This window comes from Tamandua tetradactyla, chromosome 1, assembly GCF_023851605.1.
Source record: "Tamandua tetradactyla isolate mTamTet1 chromosome 1, mTamTet1.pri, whole genome shotgun sequence".
NCBI lineage: Eukaryota > Metazoa > Chordata > Mammalia > Pilosa > Myrmecophagidae > Tamandua > Tamandua tetradactyla.
The window spans coordinates 117,655,305-117,678,470 of NC_135327.1; the positions used below are offsets into that span (position 1 = coordinate 117,655,305).

The following is a 23,166-nucleotide window of genomic DNA, read 5'->3' on the forward strand; positions in this document are numbered from 1 at the left end:
ATCTTTCTGTCCCACTCTTAGGGGTATGTGGGCTATGGCCATTCTAACTTTTTCATGTTGGAGGGGGCTGTCATTAATATGAGGTAGGAAGATAGAACTATCTGATGTTCTGGAGAGGCTGGGCCCTTTAGGTTTCAAGACTTATCTGGTCCAGGGACCCATCTGGAGGTTGTAGGTTTCTGGAAAGTTACTCTAGTGCACGGAACCTTTGTAGAATCTTATATATTGTCCTAGGTATTCTTTAGGATTGGCTGGAATGGTTTTGGTTGGGGGTTGGCAAGTTATGATAGGTAGCAATGTCTAAGTGAAGCTTGCAGAAGAGTGACCTCCAGAGTAGCCTCTCGACTCTATTTGAACTCTCTCTGCCACTGATACTCTATTAGGTAGACTTCTTTTCCCTCTTTTGGTCAGGATGGAATTATTGATCCCACACTGCCAGGGCCAGACTCATCCCTGGGAGTCCTCTCCCACATCACCAGGGAGACTTTCACCCCTCGATGTCATGTCCCATGTAGGGGGGAGGGCAATGATTTCACTTGCAGATTTGGGTTTAGAGACAGTAAGGCCACATCTGAGCAACAAAAGAGGTCCTCCAGAGGTAACTCTTAGCCATATGTATAGGTAGGCTAGGTTTCTCAGTTACCTACATAAGCTTCAAAAGAGTAAGCCTCAAGAACAAGGGCTTGGCCAATTGATTCGGGTGTTCCTAAAGTTTGACACAGTATCAGGAGATTCCCTGACGGTAAAGTTTAAATCTTAATAAAGATTTTTTCTCCTATCCCTCAAGGGACTTTGCCAATACTTTTTGATTATCTGCTTAATATATTCTAGGATATATCCAGGAACTGTCTTAAGCTATACAGGATTAAAGGCCCCCTTTCTTATTCTGGGCTCCCTGTGTTTCAGTTGTTCAAATGAGCTATACAGATAGGTTGAGTTGGATTATGTGCTACAAAAAATTTAGATTCCAGACAAAATAAAACATTCTTACTTTGTTCTCAAAGAGTATGTGTGTTTCTAAAATATAAACAATGTCTTCCTTACCCCTGTGTTCTGAATTACTTTAGGTCTGACTTACTTTTTAAAAGAATTGCATTACTCTTAGTTGGGAATACACTGTAGTTGGGCCAGGATTGATTCAGGGAGGCTACTGCAGGAATCCAGAGAACTGCAAATAGCATTTTAAAATCTAAGCTTTATAATCTAGTCCAATAAATTTAACTCCCTAGGAAAGAATTTATATATAGTGGCCTGTGTCGGAAAGCAGAAACTTGTAATAGAAAACATTCTGTGATGATAAAATTGAAGCCAGACATGTAAATTGGATTCCGAATCTACTGACTGAATTTTAGGCTATTGAGCCAAACTGGACTGTATTTTATATCTGGACTATGGCACAAGAACAAAAGTATCCTAATCCCGGATGCATATTTTCATTATGCATCTGGAAAGAACAATGGTGGAATCCATCCCCTTTCCTCTCTCTTCCATCTAGGATTATTGCTTGTTAAGATAAAGGTGAAATTACAGGGCTGAGTACAAACACATCACAGAAGTACCAGTCATCCTCACGTGACAGCCCCACCACAGTCCAACAAAAGAGGTGCTTGTCTTCTCCTGGCCATTAAAAACATTCTGAAATGTACTTCTTAATAAACTAAACCCTAATCATAATAAAACCTGGGTGTGAATATTAACTTATCCAAAACCCACTTTATAATTTAAAAATCTTAATAATTTCTCAAAGAAATAAATCTAAAAAATGTTTTAATATGTACTTAAGGAAATCAACTTTAAAAATTAACAAGGCTTTGTATTATCTGGGCACCCCATCCCCAAAGTCTTCTCAACTTCTCCCCTCCCCTCTTCCTCAGCTCTCCCTAAACGTCTTGAGTTCCCTGTGAAAACGTTGTTTCCTGGCCCCAGGGATACATATTTTTGATATACTGGTACCTCCGTTGGAAAGTCTCCCCACCCTACTTCCATAGATTCCCTTTTGTGCATATACCATGGCTCATATTAGATAGCACCTATTCCAAGGCTTTGCCTGTCTCCTTAAGCCTCTGTGCCTTCATGTTTCCATGGCACACTAGATAACCACACCAATCATAGCCCTTCTCCAACTGTTAGTGCTCATCTTTTTATTTAGTCACTAGACTGCAAGTTAGCAGATGTCTTTTTTTTACTGTTATATCCTAAATATTTCATACATTCTTTTCACATAGTAGGTATCCAATAAAAAATGGAGTCCTGTTATAGTCTTCTTTAATATTTATTAACTTGGCTATCAGTCAGAATATTCACTTAACAAATGTTAATGAGTATCTGCTATGTACTGAGCATTGTGCAGCGTGCTGGGGATAGAAATGACTCTGATAGCTAACCCTTGCCCATGAAGATTAGATTCCACCGAGTGGCCATCTGCTCTCCCTTATATCTGTTTAGTTAAAAAAAAAAAATCAAAGCATCCAGTAGAGGAGAAGAAAATAGGCACATGTGCATTGGGTCTATAGCCCTTTATCTAATAAATTATAAGATGATCTTGTTTATTGTCTGATGGGATATATTTTTTTTAGCTCCTGATAGAGTTGGTTTTGACATTTTTCAAACCACAGTATAAACTGCAAGTCTGCATAGTTTGATTCCTTAGACATCTATACAAAACAATTTTCTTTAAATCCAAGACAACTACTACACACATTCTCTTATATGCTACCTGAGTAATAAGCTTGTCTTTGATAAAAGTATTGGTATATGAAGTAGGAGTGGGAACTAGGAAGACTGAATTCATATTACACATACCAAAATGAGTCCGTTCCTTTGAGCTGTAGAATATGTGTGTTTATAACTTATCACTTGTCATTGCATGACATAGCAGGATTGCAAATAACCTTGACAAGAAGCAGCAAAATGTCCTGAAGTTAACTTTAGCACTTTGCTGATTAAAGCATGAATTGGAACTAATGTCAACCCTAATAATGGTCAACCTATATGAAAAACAAACTTTCTCATCAGTTGTATTGATGGTAGATTTTTAAGTATGAATTAAAGGAACAAAAGATTCAGCACCACCTCTCCTACTGGGAAGAACCCCTTACTAAATGATTTCACTTGTTTTGTCAAATGCAGTCCCTTATTAGCAACATCTTTTGTCCTTCACTCTGCGTTCCTGGCCCTTATCATTTCATACTGCATGTTAAAAAGTGGGATAGAAACTCAGGCAGAGGGGAGGAGAAATTTGGAGGTAGGGGGCAGATATTCAATCTGAAATGAGAACCCAGGCCTGGCATACCCGAGAAACAGCATAACAGAATGACTGGAACGCAGTGAGTTAGGATGTGAGATGAGAAGCCACTGAAGGGCTTCATGCAGAGCAGTTACCTGATATAAATTATGTTTTAAAAGATGATTCTGGTAGCAGGTGGCAAATAGACTGTGGGGGGCTGGGGGCAAAGATATGTAAAGAGATGATAAGGAGCTATTTCAAAGTACAGGTGAGAAATGGTGGTTAGCCCAGGGTGATAATGGTGGAAGGGATGTTTGGATTCTGGGGCTGTTTTGCATGTACAGCAGACATGATAATTGAATGTGGAGTGTAAGATAAATAGAAGAATCAAGAATGACTAAGGTTTTGGGCCCAAACACTGGACCTATGGAGTTGCCATTTTCTGAGATGGGAGAAGCTATAGAAAGAACAAATGGTTTAGTGTGGAAGAAATCAGAAGTTTTGATTTGGTCATGTTGAGCTAAATCTTCTGATGGAATATGAGATAAGCATTTGGGGGATGGAAATCTGGAGTGCAGGGGAGAGGTTAAGACAAGAGGTATAAATTAACAATATTTAAGTGGTATTTAGAGTCTGAGAACTGGTTGAGAACACCTGGGGAATGAGTGTAGCTAGAGAAGAGAAGAGGTCTGAAGGCTGAGCCCTGGCACTCCAGCATTTTGGAGGTTGGTATGAGGAGGAGAACCTAGCAGAGTGTCAGAGAATGCCTGGTCAGTGGGATAGAAAGAGAACCCAGAAAGTGTGATGTCCTGGAAGCCAGTAGAAGTGTATTATAAAGGAGGGCATGATCATCTATTTAAATGCTGCTAATGGATGAGAACTAATAAATGATTATTAAATTTAACAACAGGGAAGTTTTTGGTAATCTTGACAGGAGCTGCACACACTGACACACACACACAGAAAGACAGACACCAAGAGATAGGAAAAATATGGAAAACTCAACAATTGTTGAATCCAGGTGAGGGGATTATGAGAAATATTTGTATTATTCTTGCAATTTTAAAAATTATTTTAAAATAAAAAGTTTAAAAAAAAGGGAATGGGGAAAAGGGAAGGTAAGTGGCAGCACTTTTGAAAAAGGGCGACTAGAAATAGAGCAGTAGAGGGAGATATATGTGTGATTATGGAGGTTTCCTTTAAGATGGGCAAGATTAGAGCATTTTTACGCTGATGGGAATGATCTAGTAAGGGAACATTCATGAAACCAAAGAGAAAGGAAACAGTCGTTAAAAGGATGTTCTTGATCTTCAGGATTAGAGGGGGCTTCTTCTCATTTACCTCCCACCCAATGTAAGAATCAATTCTACAACATTCTAAAGAGCATCTGACCATTCAGATTCTGCATGGACACTCTAACAAATGAAAGTTTTCTTCCTATTTTGTATGTTTTCCAATAACTTTGTAACACATTCCAGGAGATTACTTTTTAAATGAAATAATGCATACTTGTAATCAAATTCAGATCCCTCAAAACTATGAAAAGTTGTCAAGTTTTCCTCTCTCCTTCCATCCTACCCTGTAGAGGTCACCACTGCTCATTTAGTGTGTAGTTTCTGCACTTTTGACTAGATAGATGCACATGTGCACATGTATATACCACCCTTTAAAATCATTCTATACGTAATTTCTCCAATTTGCCTTTTCCTCCTGTCCGCAGCCGTCTCGTTCGGCTTCTGATCCCCGGCCAGCGAAGGGAACAGGAGGGGAGAAAGAGACAGACGCAGGCAAACCAACTCGAGTGATAAACACGGGTTCGAGGCACGCAACGGTTGTGAGCACAGACCTTTACTGGAGTTAAGCTTGCATTCTCTGTTACAGGTTCCGCGCGGGACTGAATACCCCGCGGGGGAGCGACCTCTATGCGGCCGTCAGGCACGGCTCCCTGTGGGTCGTCTCCACCCACCCCGTCCGGGTAACTTCTTATATACTGTGCCCAAACCCAATAGGTTAGTGCCACGTATACAGAGGTGATTGGAAGATAGGGTTGGTGGGCGTGTGCGTCATTTGCGGAAGCAGGATGTGAGCGCCATCTTGGCTCACTCGATGGGCGGGGGGAACTCTAGAGCAGGCTGCAGCGTGTCCACTAGGCCAAACCCGGAAAGCGGCTCTCTACATCTCCCCCTTTTTGTTTTTATAAGAGGCATGGTCCGTAGACCGTATTTTTGTACCCAGTGTCTCTATTGATGATGGTGCTCCCGTGGGCCTGAGTGGCTCACAACATAGTTTGGTGCTTTGGGGAGTCTGGACTAGGCTCGCGTCATCACACGACGGAGCCTCTGGCACCGACCAGAATGCTCACCTCATATAGAGACCGGAGAGTCCGTGAACTGGATACCACGTGACTCCTCCCTGCAGTGCTTCGCCTCGCAACTGGGTCAAGCGGGGATTATGAGAGCGACAGCCAGGGCATAGGAAACGCTGCGGAGGCCTCGGTGCAATGGTTAGAGCTAAGCCCAGTCTGGCCAGGACTGCGGCCGCAGCTCCACCGTCGAGGCGGCTAGGCGCGCAAAATTAACAGCCTCTGGTGTCTAGCTAAACACGGGTAGTGGCCAGGGAGCCTGCAACAAACCTTGCTGACAAGAGCTTTGCCCCAGGTGATTCAGACGGGCTATCTATCGAGGAGGGACGCACACCCACATTTGACTGGGAAGACATAGCTAACATGGTAGAAACACGTAGTTGCTGCTGTGTCTGGAACAAGTGTTCTAACAAACATTTAACAATGAACAGAGTTACTAAGAGTCCCACTGCTACGAGAATCCAAGTAGTCAAATTGGGCCAAGAGAACCATGAGGTGACTCGGTTCCACAGACTTTGTACAGTTTCGCCCAGTTTGGAAAGGTCGAAGGCAACGGGGGTTATTAAAACTGGTCCCCCTTCTAAACAATCGAAGGGTGACCGGCGTTTTCGTTGCCATCTCGTCAGTCGCCGCCGTCATCAGCAGAGTTGGAGGCCTGATCTGATGGTTCAGGTTGAAGGTTTGTTGGTTTTTTAGGCAACAGCTCCGTGGCCTCCTCGGGCGATGTCACGGTTCTCACCAGTCTTTCCGGAACCCACACTGGTTGACGTCCTGGTTCCTAGGGAAAAACACAAACAGAGCCTCTGGCCCAGCTGAGCACTGGGTCAGGGCCTTGCCATTGTCCTGACAGGACATCCTTCTAACGGACTAGACCTCTATGTGGAGGACTTGGAGTGGTGTGCTGAAGAGCAGGTGTCATTTCTAGTGAATTTTCATTTAAAAAATTGTACGTAAACAAGGCTATAGACAGTTGAGCCTTTGGGGACAGGCCGTGGCCTATTCTCCCTTTCTGTTTCTTTAGTAAGTCTTTGATGTCTAAGATGAAAATAGACCAATGCTCTGGCAGAGCTGAGAGAAGGGGCAACCCCATCTGAACAGGTCCTAAGGACTCCATGCAATTATTAACGGCTCTTAAATCATGTAACAATCTCCATCTGCCTGATTTTTTCTTTATGACAAATACGGGTGTGTTCCAAGGCGATGTGGAGGGAATGATATGGCTCTCTTTTAGCTGTATAGACACTAGAGTATGCAATGCTGAGAGTTTTTCCTGTGATAATGGCCACTGAGGCACCCACACCGGGGTACTGGTCTTCCATTTTAGTTTTATAGGTGTGGGTGGGAATCTCCCCTCAGTGGCCCCTAGGAAAAACCCAGGCCTCGTCTGTCAGAATTGGAGACAGCTTGTATAGGCCTTGCGCGCCCGTGCAATGAGGCTCCTAAGCCTTTGCCGGGGACATATCCTATTCTTTTTAACAAGCGCTTAGAAGTTGGAGAGCAGCCACTGTAATTACCTGATTCGGCCACCAGAGGGAGCCCGTGGTGAGGGTTTTTGGCGAGATCACCAAAACCATTCACCGGAAGCCGCCGCGCCCCTGCAGCAGGCGCTGGCGGGGCGGAAGGCTGCGTGGGTGAGACAGGGGGCCTCCCCCAATCGATCAGCGGAGGCGCGTCTGCACCCTCGGTCTCGTCACCATCTGACTCTGAGTCAGAGATGTCTGAACTAGCGCCAGACTCTGGCGGCTTGCCTTTACGGGAGCCGTCCGCAGACGAAACTGACTGAGTTTCTTGGAGCGCGTGCCGTGCCTGCAGCAGGGCGGAAGACGGACTTAGGCCTGCAGCATTCTCCGCCTCAGGGCAAGCACGGACGGTTTCCCAGATAGGGACCAGGATCGGGTCCATACAAAGGCCCGTCCGGCGCGCCCGTTCTATATTATTACCAAGTTTTAACCAAGAAGGCAGACTGAGGCTACCGGAATGGGCGAACCAAAGGGCAAAGGTAACAACATCGTCAAGGAACCGCAGGAGGGAACTCTTCTTAACTGAGATGCCCCGCTGCTTCAAAAGGGTCTTTAAAGGGGGTAATAAAGGTGAACTTCCTGACTGCCCCATGCTTGCAGTCGGCACTGTACTTTAATCACTCGGAGAGCTCTTCCGATTCACTGGGGCTACCTGAACGCCCACAGCCCTTAACTCTCACGTAATAAGAAGCACTCACCTTCTCGCGGTGATCAAGCGCGGGAAGTCCGCTGCGAACTCAAGAAGCACGTCCTCACCAGCTCAGGGAAAGGCAGCAGAAGAAGGTTCCCCGTACGGGCCACCACTTGTCCGCAGCCGTCTCGTTCGGCTTCTGATCCCCGGCCGGCGAAGGGAACAGGAGGGGAGAGAGAGACAGACGCAGGCAAACCAACTCGAGTGATAAACACGGGTTCGAGGCACGCAACGGTTGTGAGCACAGACCTTTACTGGAGTTAAGCTTGCATTCTCTGTTACAGGTTCCGCGCGGGACTGAATACCCCGCGGGGGAGCGACCTCTATGCGGCCGTCAGGCACGGCTCCCTGTGGGTCGTCTCCACCCACCCCGTCCGGGTAACTTCTTATATACTGTGCCCAAACCCAATAGGTTAGTGCCACGTATACAGAGGTGATTGGAAGATAGGGTTGGTGGGCGTGTGCGTCATTTGCGGAAGCAGGATGTGAGCGCCATCTTGGCTCACTCGATGGGCGGGGGGAACTCTAAAGCAGGCTGCAGCGTGTCCACTAGGCCAAACCCGGAAAGCGGCTCTCTACATCCTCCAATTAATATATAATATGAATGCCATCCAAGTAAATACATAGTTATTGCATTATTTTAAACAGTTACATAGTCGTCCACTACATGGATGTAAAATAATTTATTTATATATTCCCCTACCTTAAATTATACTACATAGAACATTCTAGTATTTTCCCATTCTTATACCGACATTTTTATTTCACTGCATTTTGAAAAGGCTTATTTTATAGCCAAAATTGGTAGAACTTCCTTTCCTATATTGAACTGAAATCCACTTACCTGTGGCTTTTTTGTTGCTGCTAATCCTTTGATGTGGTTTTCTACTTCACTCTGAGCATTGAGCATGAGTCTAGGCTTATAAAAATCTGTGAACACAATTTCATTAGGCATATTTTTTTAACTGTTAAACTTTGCACTTGTGTGTTTTCTTGCATGATCATTGGCATTGACGATGACATGACACAGTTAAAATCTGAGTTAATTTTAATAGCTGAATTTATAGGAGACTGACTCTGTGGGGCTTTTCATCAAGTAACATTTCATCATTACTTGGCATCAGATGTGCTACCCAGTATGTGCCTCCTATACCATGACCAACTCAGGTTGGATCAAATAGCTAGAAGAGTTTCGCTGGGAAAATAAAAAGTTTCCGTATGTAAGTAAGGTCTACTCCTCTGAACCTGTCATATGAGTAGTTCTTATACTGTTAAGTTGGAATCATTTGAGAAAGAAAAACTGGACATATGCATAAATGGAGAAGCATTAACCAGAAAAGGCTTTGCTGTACTTCTATTTATAGAGAATCCACAGGACTTTATAAATATAACTCCTTTAATCCCTCTAGCATATGAACGTGGCATATAAAAGAGCTGATATTGTGACTCCTTTGCTGAAAGACATTCTCTGAGGGACAATTCATTGCAAGTCCTTATTTTATGATTTTTTGGCATGGGCAGGCACCAGGAAATGGACCCGGGTCGCCAGCATGGCAGGCGAGAACTCTGCCTGCTGAGCCACCACGGCCCGCCCTGCAAGTCCTTTTTATGCTATTAATTCCTTGTAGAGACTAACCAATTTATGGAACACTGTTATCCTTCCATAGTAAAAATCCTTTTTCGACAGATGATAAAACTAAGAAAACAATATGGAGCCACTGTTTCCTGTACTTCACATCTCAAATACAGCAGTTAAAAGCAATGTGTTTCCATTTTGGCTTTTTGATATCAGTGTCAGTTGTGATTTGAGATGAATTAAAGTATGAGAGTAATCCACCTTAGTCTGCTGTTTAGTGCACCACTAAACACAAGTTAACAGGCCTCACCAAACCTACTGACAGGGAATAACATAGACCCCAGGATAGATCTGACTGAGTATCACATTGGAATATTCTTTTCGATATCATTACGACATGTAACATACAGTCAAAGCAAGTTTCCTTTTCCCCAGAATCACGTGGTGATGCTATAAAGTAAACGCTATTTGTACCAGCCTTCATACCTAAAAGCATGACAGATGCATTCATCCTGATACCTAGAGCTGCTTCCCCTATACAAAGCTTCAATGTTATACTTTTCTGTTCATCTTAGTATGCACCAGGCCCTCATCATACAAGGGGACCCTGCTTTTTCTGAGGTCTGTGAACACTGAGGCTAGTTAGCTAGTATTAGACTTTTCCTTTTGGCCACATTCCCAAGGTCCTATGGCTTATATATTTTGGTGAATTTAGAATTTCTAGGTTTACACTTCATGAATATTGTTTGCCTTTTCCATTACATTTTCTTCATGGTCCATATCCCGGGGGATTTTGACAATAGATGTGACTGCCACTAGTTTTGGCAAGAAGCAGCTACTTCTTCGTGTGAGATGATAGGATGCTAGGGCGCCTATACCTATTCCCTGGTTCAAAAACATTAATTGAACATCTGCTGCGTCAGCCGCTAGGCTAAACACTGGAGATAAGCAGATGTCCAATACATGGCCTGAAATTTATGGGGAAACTAGAAATATATCTATATGAATGAGGGTGAAGAGGGAGATGAAGCAGAGAAGCAGGCTGTGGAAATGGGGAGAGCCAAATTGTGACGGGTCTTTATGTCCAAACTGTGGAGCTTCAGCTTGATCCTGTTCATCTGGGTTCTCCGAGTGTGGTCCACTGACTAGTTCTATCAGTATCACCTGGGAATCTGTCCAAAATACCAGTTTCTGGGCCCATCCTAGACGTAATGAATCAGTAACTCTGACGGTGGAGCCCAGTAACCCTTGCTGTAACATGCCCTACAGGTCTTTCTGATGTGCACTTACGTGTGAGCCGTTGCCCCAGGAGGGTTTGTTCATTTAAAAAAAAAACAGTTTTGTTTGGATATAATTCATATACGTTATAATTTGCTTACTTACAATATACAATTCTGATTGTTAGCATGTTCACAGAGTTGTGCAACCATTTTCACAATATAATTTTAGGACAGTTTCATCACCTCAAAAAGATGCCATATCTGTTAGCAGTGATTCCCATTCCCTCCCTAGTGCATCCCCCCCACCCCCGCCTACCTCTAGCCCCTGGCAACCACTAATCTTTCTTTCTCTATATATTTGCCTATTCTGGACATTTCACATAAAGGGAATTATACAATATGTGGTCCTTTGTGACTGTCTTCTTTCACTTAGCTTAATGTTTTCAGGGTTCATCCATGCTGTAGCATGTATCAGTACTTCATTCCTTTAATGGTCAAATAATATAATATTGTATGAATATGCTACTTACTTATACATCCATCAGCTGATGGGAAGTTAGACTATTTCTACTTTTGAGTATTATAAATGATGCTGCTATGAGCAATCATGTACATGTTTTTGCATGGGCATATGTTTCATTTCTCTTACTGTACACAGTTCTTAGGGCTGCCATAACAAATTACCAAAAACTGGCTGGTTTAAAGCAACAATAATTTATTCTCTCCAAGTTCATGAGGCCAGAAGACCAAAATCAAGGTGAGGACAGAGCCTCCCTCTGAAGGCTGTAGGAAAAAATTCTTCTTTGTCTCTTCCGGGTTATTGGTCATTGCAGGCAATGCTTGGTTTTCATCACTCCAATTTCTGCCTCCATCACCATGTGACCTTCTTCCTTGTGTGTGTGCCTGTGTCTCCAAATCTTTCTTTTCTTATAAGAACATCAGTCATTGGATTGAGGGCCACCCTAGTCCACTATGGCATCATTTTAATTCCATTACACCTGCAAAGATCTTATTTCCAAATAAGATCACATTCACCGGTACCAGAGGCTAGGACTTCCACATATCTTTTGGAGGACACAACTCAACCCACTGACCCCAGAAGGATTTTAAGGACAAGAATGCCATGGCCATCTGAGTGTTTTTGTATATAAGAGCTTGGGGCAGTACCTTTCTACATTCTTCTGCCTCAACACCATTCACATGTCCAGTGTACTCCTTCAGCAACCATTCTTTTTTTAGGTAGTAGAATGGGTGTAAGAGGTGGGATGTGTAGTTGGGAATATCCTCCTCCTCTCAGATTCTGAGGGTCCCCTATAGCATCTTATCTCTTACCCCATTTGAGGATCTCTGGTATAGGTGAACATAAGCTAAAGGTCAACGACATGGATTGATTTTATGATGTGACCATGTGATGGTGAAAACCTTGTGACTGGCACTCCCTTTATCCAGTGTATGGACAGATGAGTAAAAAAATAAAGACAAAAAATAAATTAATAATAGGAGGGATCAAGGGGTATGGAATGTTCTGGGTGTTATTTTTTATTTTTATTCTTATTTTTTTGGCATAATGAAAATATTCAAAAATTGATTGTGGTGATGAATCCACAACTATATGATGCCACTCTGAACCATTGATTGTATACTTTGGATAATTATATGGTATGTGAATATATCTCAGTAAAATTACATTTAAAAAAGAAAGAAAAAGACATGGATTAAGAAGCTAGCGCAACAATTTAGGCTAGATACGATGCCAGTCTGAACCCCTCTCATTAGTGACTTGTGGATTTATCCCAACAATATCCACTAAAGCTGCAAAGGCCATCAATGCACTGAATAACTTGCCCTTTGGTGCACCGTGTCTTTTTTAGCATTACCTTCTCTTCTGAAGGGAGAAACAGCCACGGAAGAACAGCACTTCCTAAAGGACTGCCTTTGCCTGGAGCAGCTGGTCTGCAAACCCAAAGTCCCCTGGCACCACTCATGGTCTTCTCATTTTAATGTAAAAATTTTCACTTCATGACACTTGAAATAGAAATGATTTCTGAGCAAAATTATTCTTTGATAATTCAGTGCAAAATGCTGTGTTGTGGTCTGATCTGCTAAAAGCTGGAGGAAGGATAATAAAGCATCTGAATTAGTTTCCTAGGGTTGCTGTAACAAATTTCCACAATCTGCCTGGTTTAAAACTACAGAAATGTATTCTCTTCCGGTTCTGGGGCCAGAAGTCTGAAATGAGTCTCGCGAGGCTGACATCAAGGTGTTGACAGGGTCACATTTCCTCTAGAGGCTTTAGGAGAAAATATGTTTCCTTGCCTTTTCCAGTGGCTAGAGCTCTATTATTTGCATTTCTTGGCTCATGGTCCCTTCCTCCATCTACAAAGCTAGTGGTATAACATTTTCTCTCTGACTCTACTTCCCTTTGCTTTCTTCTTCCGTCACATCTCCCTTCACCTTTTCTGAGGACCTTTGTGGTTATATTTGTCTTACCCAGTTAATCCAGGATAATCTGTTTGCCTCAAAATACTTAAAAATTACATTTGCAAAGACCCTTTTTCCATATAAGGTCACACTCACAGATTCCAGGGATTAGAACATGGATATCTTTGGGGGCCGCTATTCAGGCTACCACAGTATCAAAGAAGCAGGAAGTAGGTTGTCCTTTTCACTGCTTCTGTGTCTGTTCTTGGTTGTTAGTGATCTGATATAATGGAATAGAGGAGATTAATTTGAAAAACGTAAAACATTTCATGGAATTCTTTCATCCGACAGTCTTCTACACAGGAATTGACCAATATGTGTGAGGAGTCTCCTGAGTAGACGGCTCCATTTCCTAAACATGGCATGGCTGGTAACCCCGCTGCTCTTGTGCCCTGGGAGCACTTCTGATGTGGCCTGTGCAGTCAGCAGAATGGTTCTTAAATGCTCACAGCGGTTTTCTGGCTTGTGGTAAACCCCATACCTTAAATGTCTTGGAGGCTAGTGCCTCTGGAGCTATTAATAAATTAGTCCTGGACTCAACTCTAGACTCCAGGTGCAGAGAACCTGCTTTTATTTCTCCAGTTGACCTACATAATGAATTCTCTGCTGGGCACTTTTCTACACTTTCCTATTTATTATCCCTTTTCCATTTGATCCCCAAAAGTTTATCTTGAAATTTGTCTAATACTAAACTAACATAAAGCTAAAATTTCCCTTATTTCAACAATGATTAATTGTTTATATCATCCCTTGGGAGTGAATTCAGATAGCAGTAGTTGAACCATATGCCTTTAAAGTGTGAACTACTGGATATGGTACTTCAAGTGGTAACCAAGCACCCCTAAAGTTTAAATTAAGTTGACTTGCACATACACATATTCATGATACTGTCTAAACTGAAGTATATTAAGGCAAATTACAGACAATGTTACAACTACCTTTATAAATGAGAAAGGCTAAGGTTACTGTGGCAGGCTGAATAATGGCCTGCAAAGATATCTGAGTCCTAATGCCTGGAACATGTGAATATTACTTTATATGGCAAAAGAGAATCTGCAGGTGTAATTAAGTTAAGGATTTTGAGCTGAGAAGATTAGCCTGGACTATCTGGTTGTACTCTAAATAAAATCACAAGTATTCCTAGAAAAGAGAGACAGGGGGTGAAAGGATAGTTCAGTGGTAGAATTCTCGCCTGCCATGCAGGAGACCTGGGTTTGATTCCCAGCCCATGCACTTCCAAAAACAAACAAACGAACAAACAAACAAACAAACGGATTCACCAAATGATGCTGCAATGGGATACTCACATGGAAAAGTAATGAAATGTGACCCCACCATATAGCATACAAAAAAAAAAAAAAGAAGAGAGAGAGAGACAGAAGGAGATTAGGTTACAGAAGAGGAAAAGGCAATGTGATGATGGAAGCAGATTGTAGTGGTGCGCTTTTAAGGAGGAAGGATCACAGGCCGAGAAATACAGATGGCCCCTAGGAACTGAAAAAGTAAGGAAATGGATCCTCCCCTCTGAGCCTCCAGCAGATGTAACTTTCCTTATAAATTTTAGAATCAGCTTGTTGATTTCTACCAACAACAACAAAAAATCCTACCATGATTTTGACTAAATTTGTATTACTTTTATGGATCAGTTAGGGGAGAATTAGCATCATAAAAATCTCAAGACTTCAAATCCATTATTATGATGTATCTTTTTTTTTTTTCTAGGCCTTCTTTGATTTTTTTTCATCTGATAGGTCTTACACATATGTTATAAGCTTTATACTTACGTATTTAATGACTTAGTTATATCATAAATGGTACTGTAGAATCAGTTTGCAATTGTTCATTGATAGCATATAGAAATATAATTAATTTTTCTGCAGACTTTTTATCCTGAAAACTTTTGTTAAACTTACTTTTTAGTTCCAATAGCTATTTTGCAGATTACTTTGGATTTTCTGCAGAGCAAATCATGTAATCTGTGAATAAAAAGTTTTATTTATTCCTTTCCAACTTGGATGCCTTTGATTTCTTTTTCTTGCCTATTCTTGCTCAGACGTCCAGAACATTGTTGAGTGTAAGTGGAGAAAGCTGACATCCTTGTCTCCTTCACAATCTTACAGGAGAAGCATTCAATCTTTTAACATTAAGTATGATGTTAGCTGTAGTTTTTTCTGTAGATGCCTTTTATCAGGTTGGAGAAGTTCCCTTCTATTCCAAGTTTGCTGAGAAATGTTCTCATGAATGGGTATTGAATGTTGTCAGACTTTTTCTGCATCTACTGAGAGGGTCATATGGTTTTCTTTTTCAACTGTTGATTTGGTGAATTCTGTTGACTAATTTTCAAATGTTCAACAATCTGATGTATCATTTCTTTTTTTCTTAATCAGTCTGGCTAGATATTTATCCATTTTAATGCTCTTTTCAAAAAACAAAATTTTGGTTTCATTGATTTTCTCTATTATTTTTGTTTTCATTCAGGCAATTTGTTAAAATATTTAGCTGAATTCTTACCAGCTTGTATGGCATTTTGGGTCTACTCCAATTAAATTTCATATCCTATGTCTCCTTGGAGGAAGCTTTGTTGCCTTAAATTTCAAACTAGTTGATTGCCCTGTCTTCTAGTTTTCTAAGCTGCTTAAGCAACTATCATGAAATGGGTTAGGTTAAATAATGGGAATTTATTCACTCACAGTTTTGAGGCCAGAGAAATGTCCAAATCAAGGCATCATCAAGAGGATGCTTTCTTTCAGTGACTGTGGTATTCTGTGGCTGTCTGCTGGTGACCCTTTGTCCTTAGCTTATCACATGGCAAGGCACAAGGCGGTGTCTCCTTGTCTCTTCCTTCTCTACTGGGTTCCGTTTCAGCTTCCTGCTTCCTGCGGCTTTCTCACTCATGTCTGAATTCATTCCATTTATAAAGGTCTCTGGTAATAGCATTAAGACCCACTGACTGAGATGGGTCATACTTTAAAACCTCATCATAAGGTCCTACTTAAAATGGGCTCACACAAACAGGAATGGGTTAACTTTAGAAACATGTTTTTCTGGGGTGTATACATGTATATTCCAAACCATCATACCCTGCAACTATGTCTCTAAGATGGATTTAAGGAAAAGTGATTTTATAGATTAGTCAGCATTTCTGTGGTTAAGAAAGAGAGCAAGGTTTCTCTTTTTCCCCCTAGATTTCTACTTTGTAAGCAAAAGCAAGTCATCCATTTTAAATTTTTGATCATCTATGAATTTGACTTTTTTCTTACTTTTTACTGAAAAATATTCATAAAGAAAATCTTGTTTTCTGATATAGCAGCAATGCAGAACACCTATTAAAATACTCGGGTAGTGCATTATCCTTCAAGCAATCATCTGAAAAAAATTAAAATTATCACATTGTTAACAGGACAGATCTAAGTGTGGGGTATGGTGGTTTAGAAGCTGCGTTTAAAATTTGGATTTAATTATACCTTCCGATAGGCAGGTTTTTTCTTGCCATTGCTTCTGATGAGTGCTGAAATCATTGTGTATCATTTCCTGAGACTTGTAAAGAAAAAAATCTGATTGAATAATATTCACCTCTGCCAACTTTAACATAGACTAACTAAAGGCTTTTAGACAGATAGCCTGCCCTGACAGTTATGAAAAATCTTCAAGTATTTTGAAGGGAAACAGGTGATTTTTAAAAATTAAGAAAAAAAATTGCCTTTATTATAAGGAAATTCAGTTGTCTGTAGTGTCTATGATATTAATAATTTACATACAAATGTCTATATGGTGAAGTAATGTGAAATAAATTCCTGAACATGGAGCTGATTCTAACATACTTGGCTACCCTGCAGTTTTCCCCTTGGTGCATGGCAATAAAGCCACAAAAGCTTGTAACTTTCTTAGGAAATTTTGTCATTTCTTGAAGGCAGCTAGTTAGTCATAAACATTTATTGGGCATCTTCTGTATCAGCTGTGGTAGGAACCTAAAAAGTTGAAAAATAATTATTATTCTGAGAAATTGTCAGAAAGGTATTTCTTTCTTTCCAGACCTACTCTATCTAAATACATATTTCCCAACAACAATTCACTATTACTTTACAGTCCCAGGTCCTTTGTTTTGGGGACAAAGCACTGTTAATGTTATTCCATGAACCTTCAATTTCACCTACGCCTAGCCATGAACTCTCTTGACTCCCCAGCGTGGGTACCCGTGGTCTTAACCATCTCCCTGATTACCCAAAGATACCTTTCAACCATGCTTGATTGAATGAAAATATCCTCATTCACCTCTACCAAGAAATCTGAGAAAACTAATTTACACCAAAGTGTCCTTTACTAAGACACCCTTCTTAAGACAATACCTTTGTTGTCATATTTGTTTTTTTGTTTCTTTTTAATTAGAGGAGAGAATGGTAGAACCTTAGACATTGAACTCCCAGGGCCCTTCACATTATTCTGTAGTTTGGCTAGCTATTCTGTATGCAGGTAGAGCTTCTATCTTTCATATCCAGAGTTGAAGCTGTGGACTCGTTCTTTATAGAATGTATTTTCACTAAGTGTGTTAAAGCTGGTCTTTGTTATCCACACACTCCCACCTATTCCTTTTCATACACACCAAAGGCATCTTTGGAAACAGAATAGATTTTTCTTTTTCTTCCTCCTACCCGAATATTTCGCTTGGACCTGAGTGTTGGTTTACCACTTAGGGCTCATTCAACTGATATTTATCTTATTCCATATAAATTTTGTATGTCTGAAATACTTCATTATAACCATTTTTAAAATATAGGACTCTGTTGGTTTTAGAAAATCTTGAAAACCAATGACTAGGAAGCAGAAACATTTATAAAGCTTGAAAACCAATGAGCTAGGATATTCAAAATTACAGTTACCCCCCAAGCACTCTTCTGTGGCCCCTTCCAGCAGTTATCTCGTACAGCCTTTCATATCTACTGGTGTGATAGGCTCTCAAGCTTTAGCATCCCTGTAGTAAATGCATAGTTTCCTCCTACCAGCACCTCGTTTCTCATTTCATTGGTCTGAAGTTGGGCCTAGGATTTGGAAATTTATCAAGCATAACAGCAACTGTGGTGGGGGTGATAAGGAAAACTTTGAGAAATACTTTTTGAAGATAAACAGATCAAACCCTAGGAGCTCATGGTCCTTCAAACCTTTGCCAAGACTGGTTGTTTCTAATGATCCAGAGTTAAGTAGACATTGAGTGTTGGATCCAGGTAGCATCAGCACCATGACTTTGTACTCTTGTTAATGATAATTCCTATTTCATAGTTAACAAAAACCTTTAAAACATGTTTGTTGGGGGTGGGCAAGAGATAATGTTAAATAATGGTGGAGGAGGTTGAAAACAAGTAGTGAAATGAAAATATTTAAACCTTCTGAATTAAGGAGGTGTTAAATTTTGATAAAAGATTCATATTTCTATGAATTATCAGGGATGGAACTAAGAGTGTATGGTGAATAACATAAACATCTCCTTTTCTGACTTCTTGGCATTAATTGGGGGTAGATACTATTATAGACCCTTTTCCCATTATTAAGAGAATACATGCTTTTAGTATATTAGAAAATATAGAAAAATATAATAAATAACTATTAACACCACAACTGAAATAGAAGTTGTTATTTGTGAAATGGTTGAGATCATGTTAGCTTGAAATTGGCCAAAGTGGGAATATTTATACCTCAGAAATAGGCAAACACTACAAATCAGGGTCTTTACTCCTACCTCAGATTCAGTCATTTACTAGCAAACCATTGCGCCTATCTGACTTATATATTTCCCTCCAAATTTAGTTAATATAATAATGCAGGTTTTTTAAAACTTTTTTTATTGTATAGTATAATGTATATACAAAGCAAAGCAATGAAAAAGCAATAGTTTTCAAAGCACTCTTCAACAAGTAGTTACAGGACAGATTTCAGAGTTTGTCATGGGCCACCATACAATTCTCTCATATTTTTCCTTCTGAGGCTAGAAGGCTTACTTATTGTTTTTATCATCACAATCAACTTTTTTTCCTTCTTTTTTTTTTGAAAACATATATACAAAAACCCATAAATTTCAAAGCACAGCACTACAATTAGTTGTAAAACAGATTTCAGAGTTTGACATGGGTTACAATTTCACAATTTTAGGTTTTTACTTCTACCTGCTCTAAAATACTGGAGACTAAAAGAGATATCAATTTAATGATTCAGCATTCATATTCATTTGTTAAATCCTATCTTCTCTGTATAACTCCACCATCACCTTTGATATTTCCATCCATCTCTTTAGGGGTGTTTGGGCTATGGATTTCTACATTTTTCATATTGGAAGGGTCTGTCACTAATATGGGATAGGGAGATGGAACTCTCTGATGTTCTGGAGAGACTGGGCTAGGTTTCAGAATTTCTGGGACCAGGGACCAATCTGGAGGTTGTAGGTTTCTGGAAAGTTACTCTAGTGCCTGGAACCCTTGTGGAATCTTATATATTGCCCTAGGTGCTCTTTGGGATTGGCTGGAATGGTCCTGCTTGGGGGTTGGCAGGTTATGATAGGTAGTAAGGTCTAACTGAAGCTTGCATAAGAGCAACTTCCAGAGTAGCCTCTCAACTCTATTTGAACTCTCTCTGCCACTGATTCTTTATTAATTACACTTCTTTGCCCCCTTTTGGTCAAGATGGAATTGTTGATCCCATGGTGCCAGGTCTGGATTCATCCCTGGGAGTCATTTCCCACATTGCCAGGGAGAGTCTTTCACCCCTGGAAGTCATCTCCCATGTTGGGGGGAGGGCAATGATTTCACTTGCAAAGTTGGGTTTAGGGAGACTGAGGCCACATCTGAGCAACAAAAGAGGTCCTCCTGAAGTAAGTCTTAGGCATACCTATAGGTAGCCTAAGCTTCTCCGCTTCCTTCATAAGCTTCATAAGAGTAAACCTCATGATCGAAGGCATGGCCTATTGATTTGGGTATCCCTAAAGTTTGACACAGTATGAGGGGATTCCCTTGATGGTAAGATTTAATAGTGCCATATTCTTTCTCCCATGAATAATGCAGTTTCAAGCTGTAAATATGTTTCTGACCTGTTCTAGTTTGCTAGCTGCTGGAATGCAATATACCAGAAACAGAATGGCTTTTTAAAAGGGGAATTTAATAAGTTGCTAGTTTATAGTTCTAAGGCTGAGAAAATGTCTCAGTTAAAACTAATCTATAGAGATGTCCAATCTAAGGCATCCAGGGAAATAAACCTTGGTTCAAGAAAGCCAATTACATTTAGGGTTTCTCTCTCAAGTGAAAAGGCATATGGCGAACATGGTCAGGGTTTCTCTCTCTGCTGGAAGGGCACATGGCAAACATGACATCATCTGCTAGCTTCCTCTCTAGCTCCCCGGGAGGCATTTTCTTTCTTCATTTCCAGAAGTCGCTGGCTGGTAGACTCTCTGCTTCATGGTTCTGCAGCATTCTCTGTTGTGGCTTTTTCGTGGCTCTGTTGTTGTTCTCTGCTCTCTCTGAATCTACAGCTTTCTCCAAAATGTTTTCTCTTTTATAGGATTCCAGTAAAGTAATTAAGGCCCACCTGGAATGGGTGGAGACACATCTTCACCTTGTGCAGTTTAATACCCACTTTTGAGTGAGTCACATCTCCATGGAGATAATTTTTTTTTCTTTCACATGGGCAGGCACTGGGAATTGAACCCGGGTCTCCGGCATGGCAGGTGAAAACTCTGCCTGCTGAGCCACCATGGCCCGCCCTCCATGGAGATAATTTAATTAAAGTTTCCAACATACAGTACTGAACAGGGATTAGAAGAAATGGCTGCCTTTACAAAATGAGATTAGGATTAAACATGGCTTTTCTAGGGTACATAAACCTTTTCAAACTGGCACATGACCCAAAGCATATTCTGCATTATCTTGAGAAATTAAAGAGTGCATCCCTGTCTCTTATCCTGTATAGGGGGAGCAAGGACCTCAAGGCATTCCAGGTACAAAGGGCACAATGGGCCGTGGTCTCCCAGGCCAGAAGGTAAGTATTTAAGGGCCTTAGATGCTTAGGCTTCGGATCTCAATATCTTTAACTAGTGGAAGTGTTCCCATATATGTGTCATTTGTTTTAAAATTTTCAAGAGGCAAAAATACATTTGAAAATGAGTTCATTGCTTTTTCTACCTACAAACATGCTTAACTTTGTAAAATCTCATTTTTTTTTCCCTCTCAAAAGTCAGCGAATAAAGGAGATGATGATACCTCTGATAACTCAGGGGAAAATTATATAACGATTGAATTTCCTAAAGGTGATGAACTGGGATTAGATGGTGTCCTGAGGTCTCTTCAGCCTTGAGATCTCTGGTTCATCATAAATTAGATAATGATAGGTGGGGCAACATAAATAAACTGCCCCCAACTTTTTTTTCTCATATAATATGTTTGCAAGAATGTATTAGCAATGAGAACCATAGGTCTTTAAGAGATACCAGTTGTGAATGTACCAAACATTATTTGCCTATAATATTCTCAAGCTGAACTTACCTTTTTGCTACATTATAAAGGGAGAGCATGGAGAACGGGGTGATGTGGGAAAGAAAGGTGATAAAGGGGAAATTGGAGACCCTGGATTGCCAGGAAAACAGGTGAGAGGTGATTTTTAAAGTCTTGCTCTAATTTTATATATTATGGATTCCAAAGGGTATTTGACTGTTACTCTTCTTCCACTAAATAGGGGCTACAAGGACCAAAAGGAGACCAAGGACTCACAGTGAGTATCAGTCCTAGAAGGCAATTGAGGGTTTTTTGTTTGCCAAAATTATTGCTTTAGATTTATGAATTCTTTTGATGCATAATTACAGTTGCTGTTTAAATGGTAGCAACTCACAAGCCCAGTGTTGAGTTAGATACATGAGTTAACTGAATATAAAAGTTAGGGGAGAAATAAAATATGAGTTATAATTGAATATAAATGTTCCGGGAGAAATAAAACCTGGCAGCCTGTATTTAGCCTGGAGATAGAGGTGTGTGTGACTATTCCCCTCTGACCACTGGTAAAATTGATTATTATTGGTAACAAAGAGGTGAGCTGTTTATAAGCCAAATGACCAAATGGTTTTTGATTTTACATGATACTTTACATTTCAGAATGGGAGCTCTTTTTTCCTGAACTAGTTCCTTTAGAAAGTGCTTTGAGGAGAAGAACAGTCACACAAATAATATTTGTATTATGTATTTGTTCACTCTTTCAACAAATATTGTTATGCTTCTATAAACTTTTTCCTATTCTTCTCCCCACATCTTTGGGGGAAAAAAGCATATTCTTTCAATTCCTATAGGGTAGAAAAATTTTCAGTTTCTATAATGAGGCCTAATTCTTCCCTTTTGATTCATCCCCTGGAGGTGGGGAGAAAAAGGAGACCTTCTCTTTTTTCCCCTTTTGATATTTTAGAGTGTTATGGTCTAGAGACACTGGTCCTATGTACTGTGCCCGGCACATCCAGGCGTGAGGGATGTAGGAGTTCAGGTGGTAAGGGCAGGAGCTGGGAACTGGGCATGTGACAAACAGAACTGCACATGTTTTTTATGGCTCATCTTCCTTCTTTCTTTTTGTTGTCCCCCAACATGTCAGACCCTCACAGAGGCCTAAAGTGGATAAAACAGCTACATATGCAGCAATTGCTCCCCAAAAGTAGGGAAGAGTATATGTAAAATGACCAGAGGCAAGTTTCCTATAGGTTATTCTAGCCCTCAACTCCCAACCTGGGGAGCAGGCCTGGTTTCCATCATTCATTCATTTGTTCATGTATTCATTCATTTCACCACTTATTGAGCATGTAGCCTGGAGTAGGCTCCAAGATGGGCACTGGGCACAGAGTAATGAATAAGAGAATAGGTCCCTACCCTCAAGTGGCTCACAGTCTAGTGTGAAGAAATACAAGTAAAGAATGCTCACGTATGTGTACTAAAGAAGTGGATAAGAGAACTGTGGTAGGGTAAGTCTTTGGAGGCAAGGCAGACTTTTATATCCAGGAGGCAGAGATCCTTGGAAATGGGGACATCATTCCACTATCCTTGGCTTTCTATACTTTATTATAAAAGAGACTAACAGGAAA

At 40.7% G+C, this 23,166-nt stretch overlaps 1 protein-coding gene across 1 annotated transcript in view; it reads left to right on the forward strand.

The window, feature by feature from the left end:
- The window catches only part of COL28A1 (collagen type XXVIII alpha 1 chain), a 201,584-nt gene that overhangs the window by 159,253 nt on the left and 19,165 nt on the right, over positions 1-23,166 (forward strand). Inside the window, exons 28-30 of the mRNA XM_077123093.1 lie at positions 21,024-21,092; positions 21,616-21,696; positions 21,786-21,821. Of these exons, the coding sequence (XP_076979208.1) occupies positions 21,024-21,092; positions 21,616-21,696; positions 21,786-21,821 (186 nt within the window). The remainder of the gene's footprint in view (positions 1-21,023; positions 21,093-21,615; positions 21,697-21,785; positions 21,822-23,166) is intronic.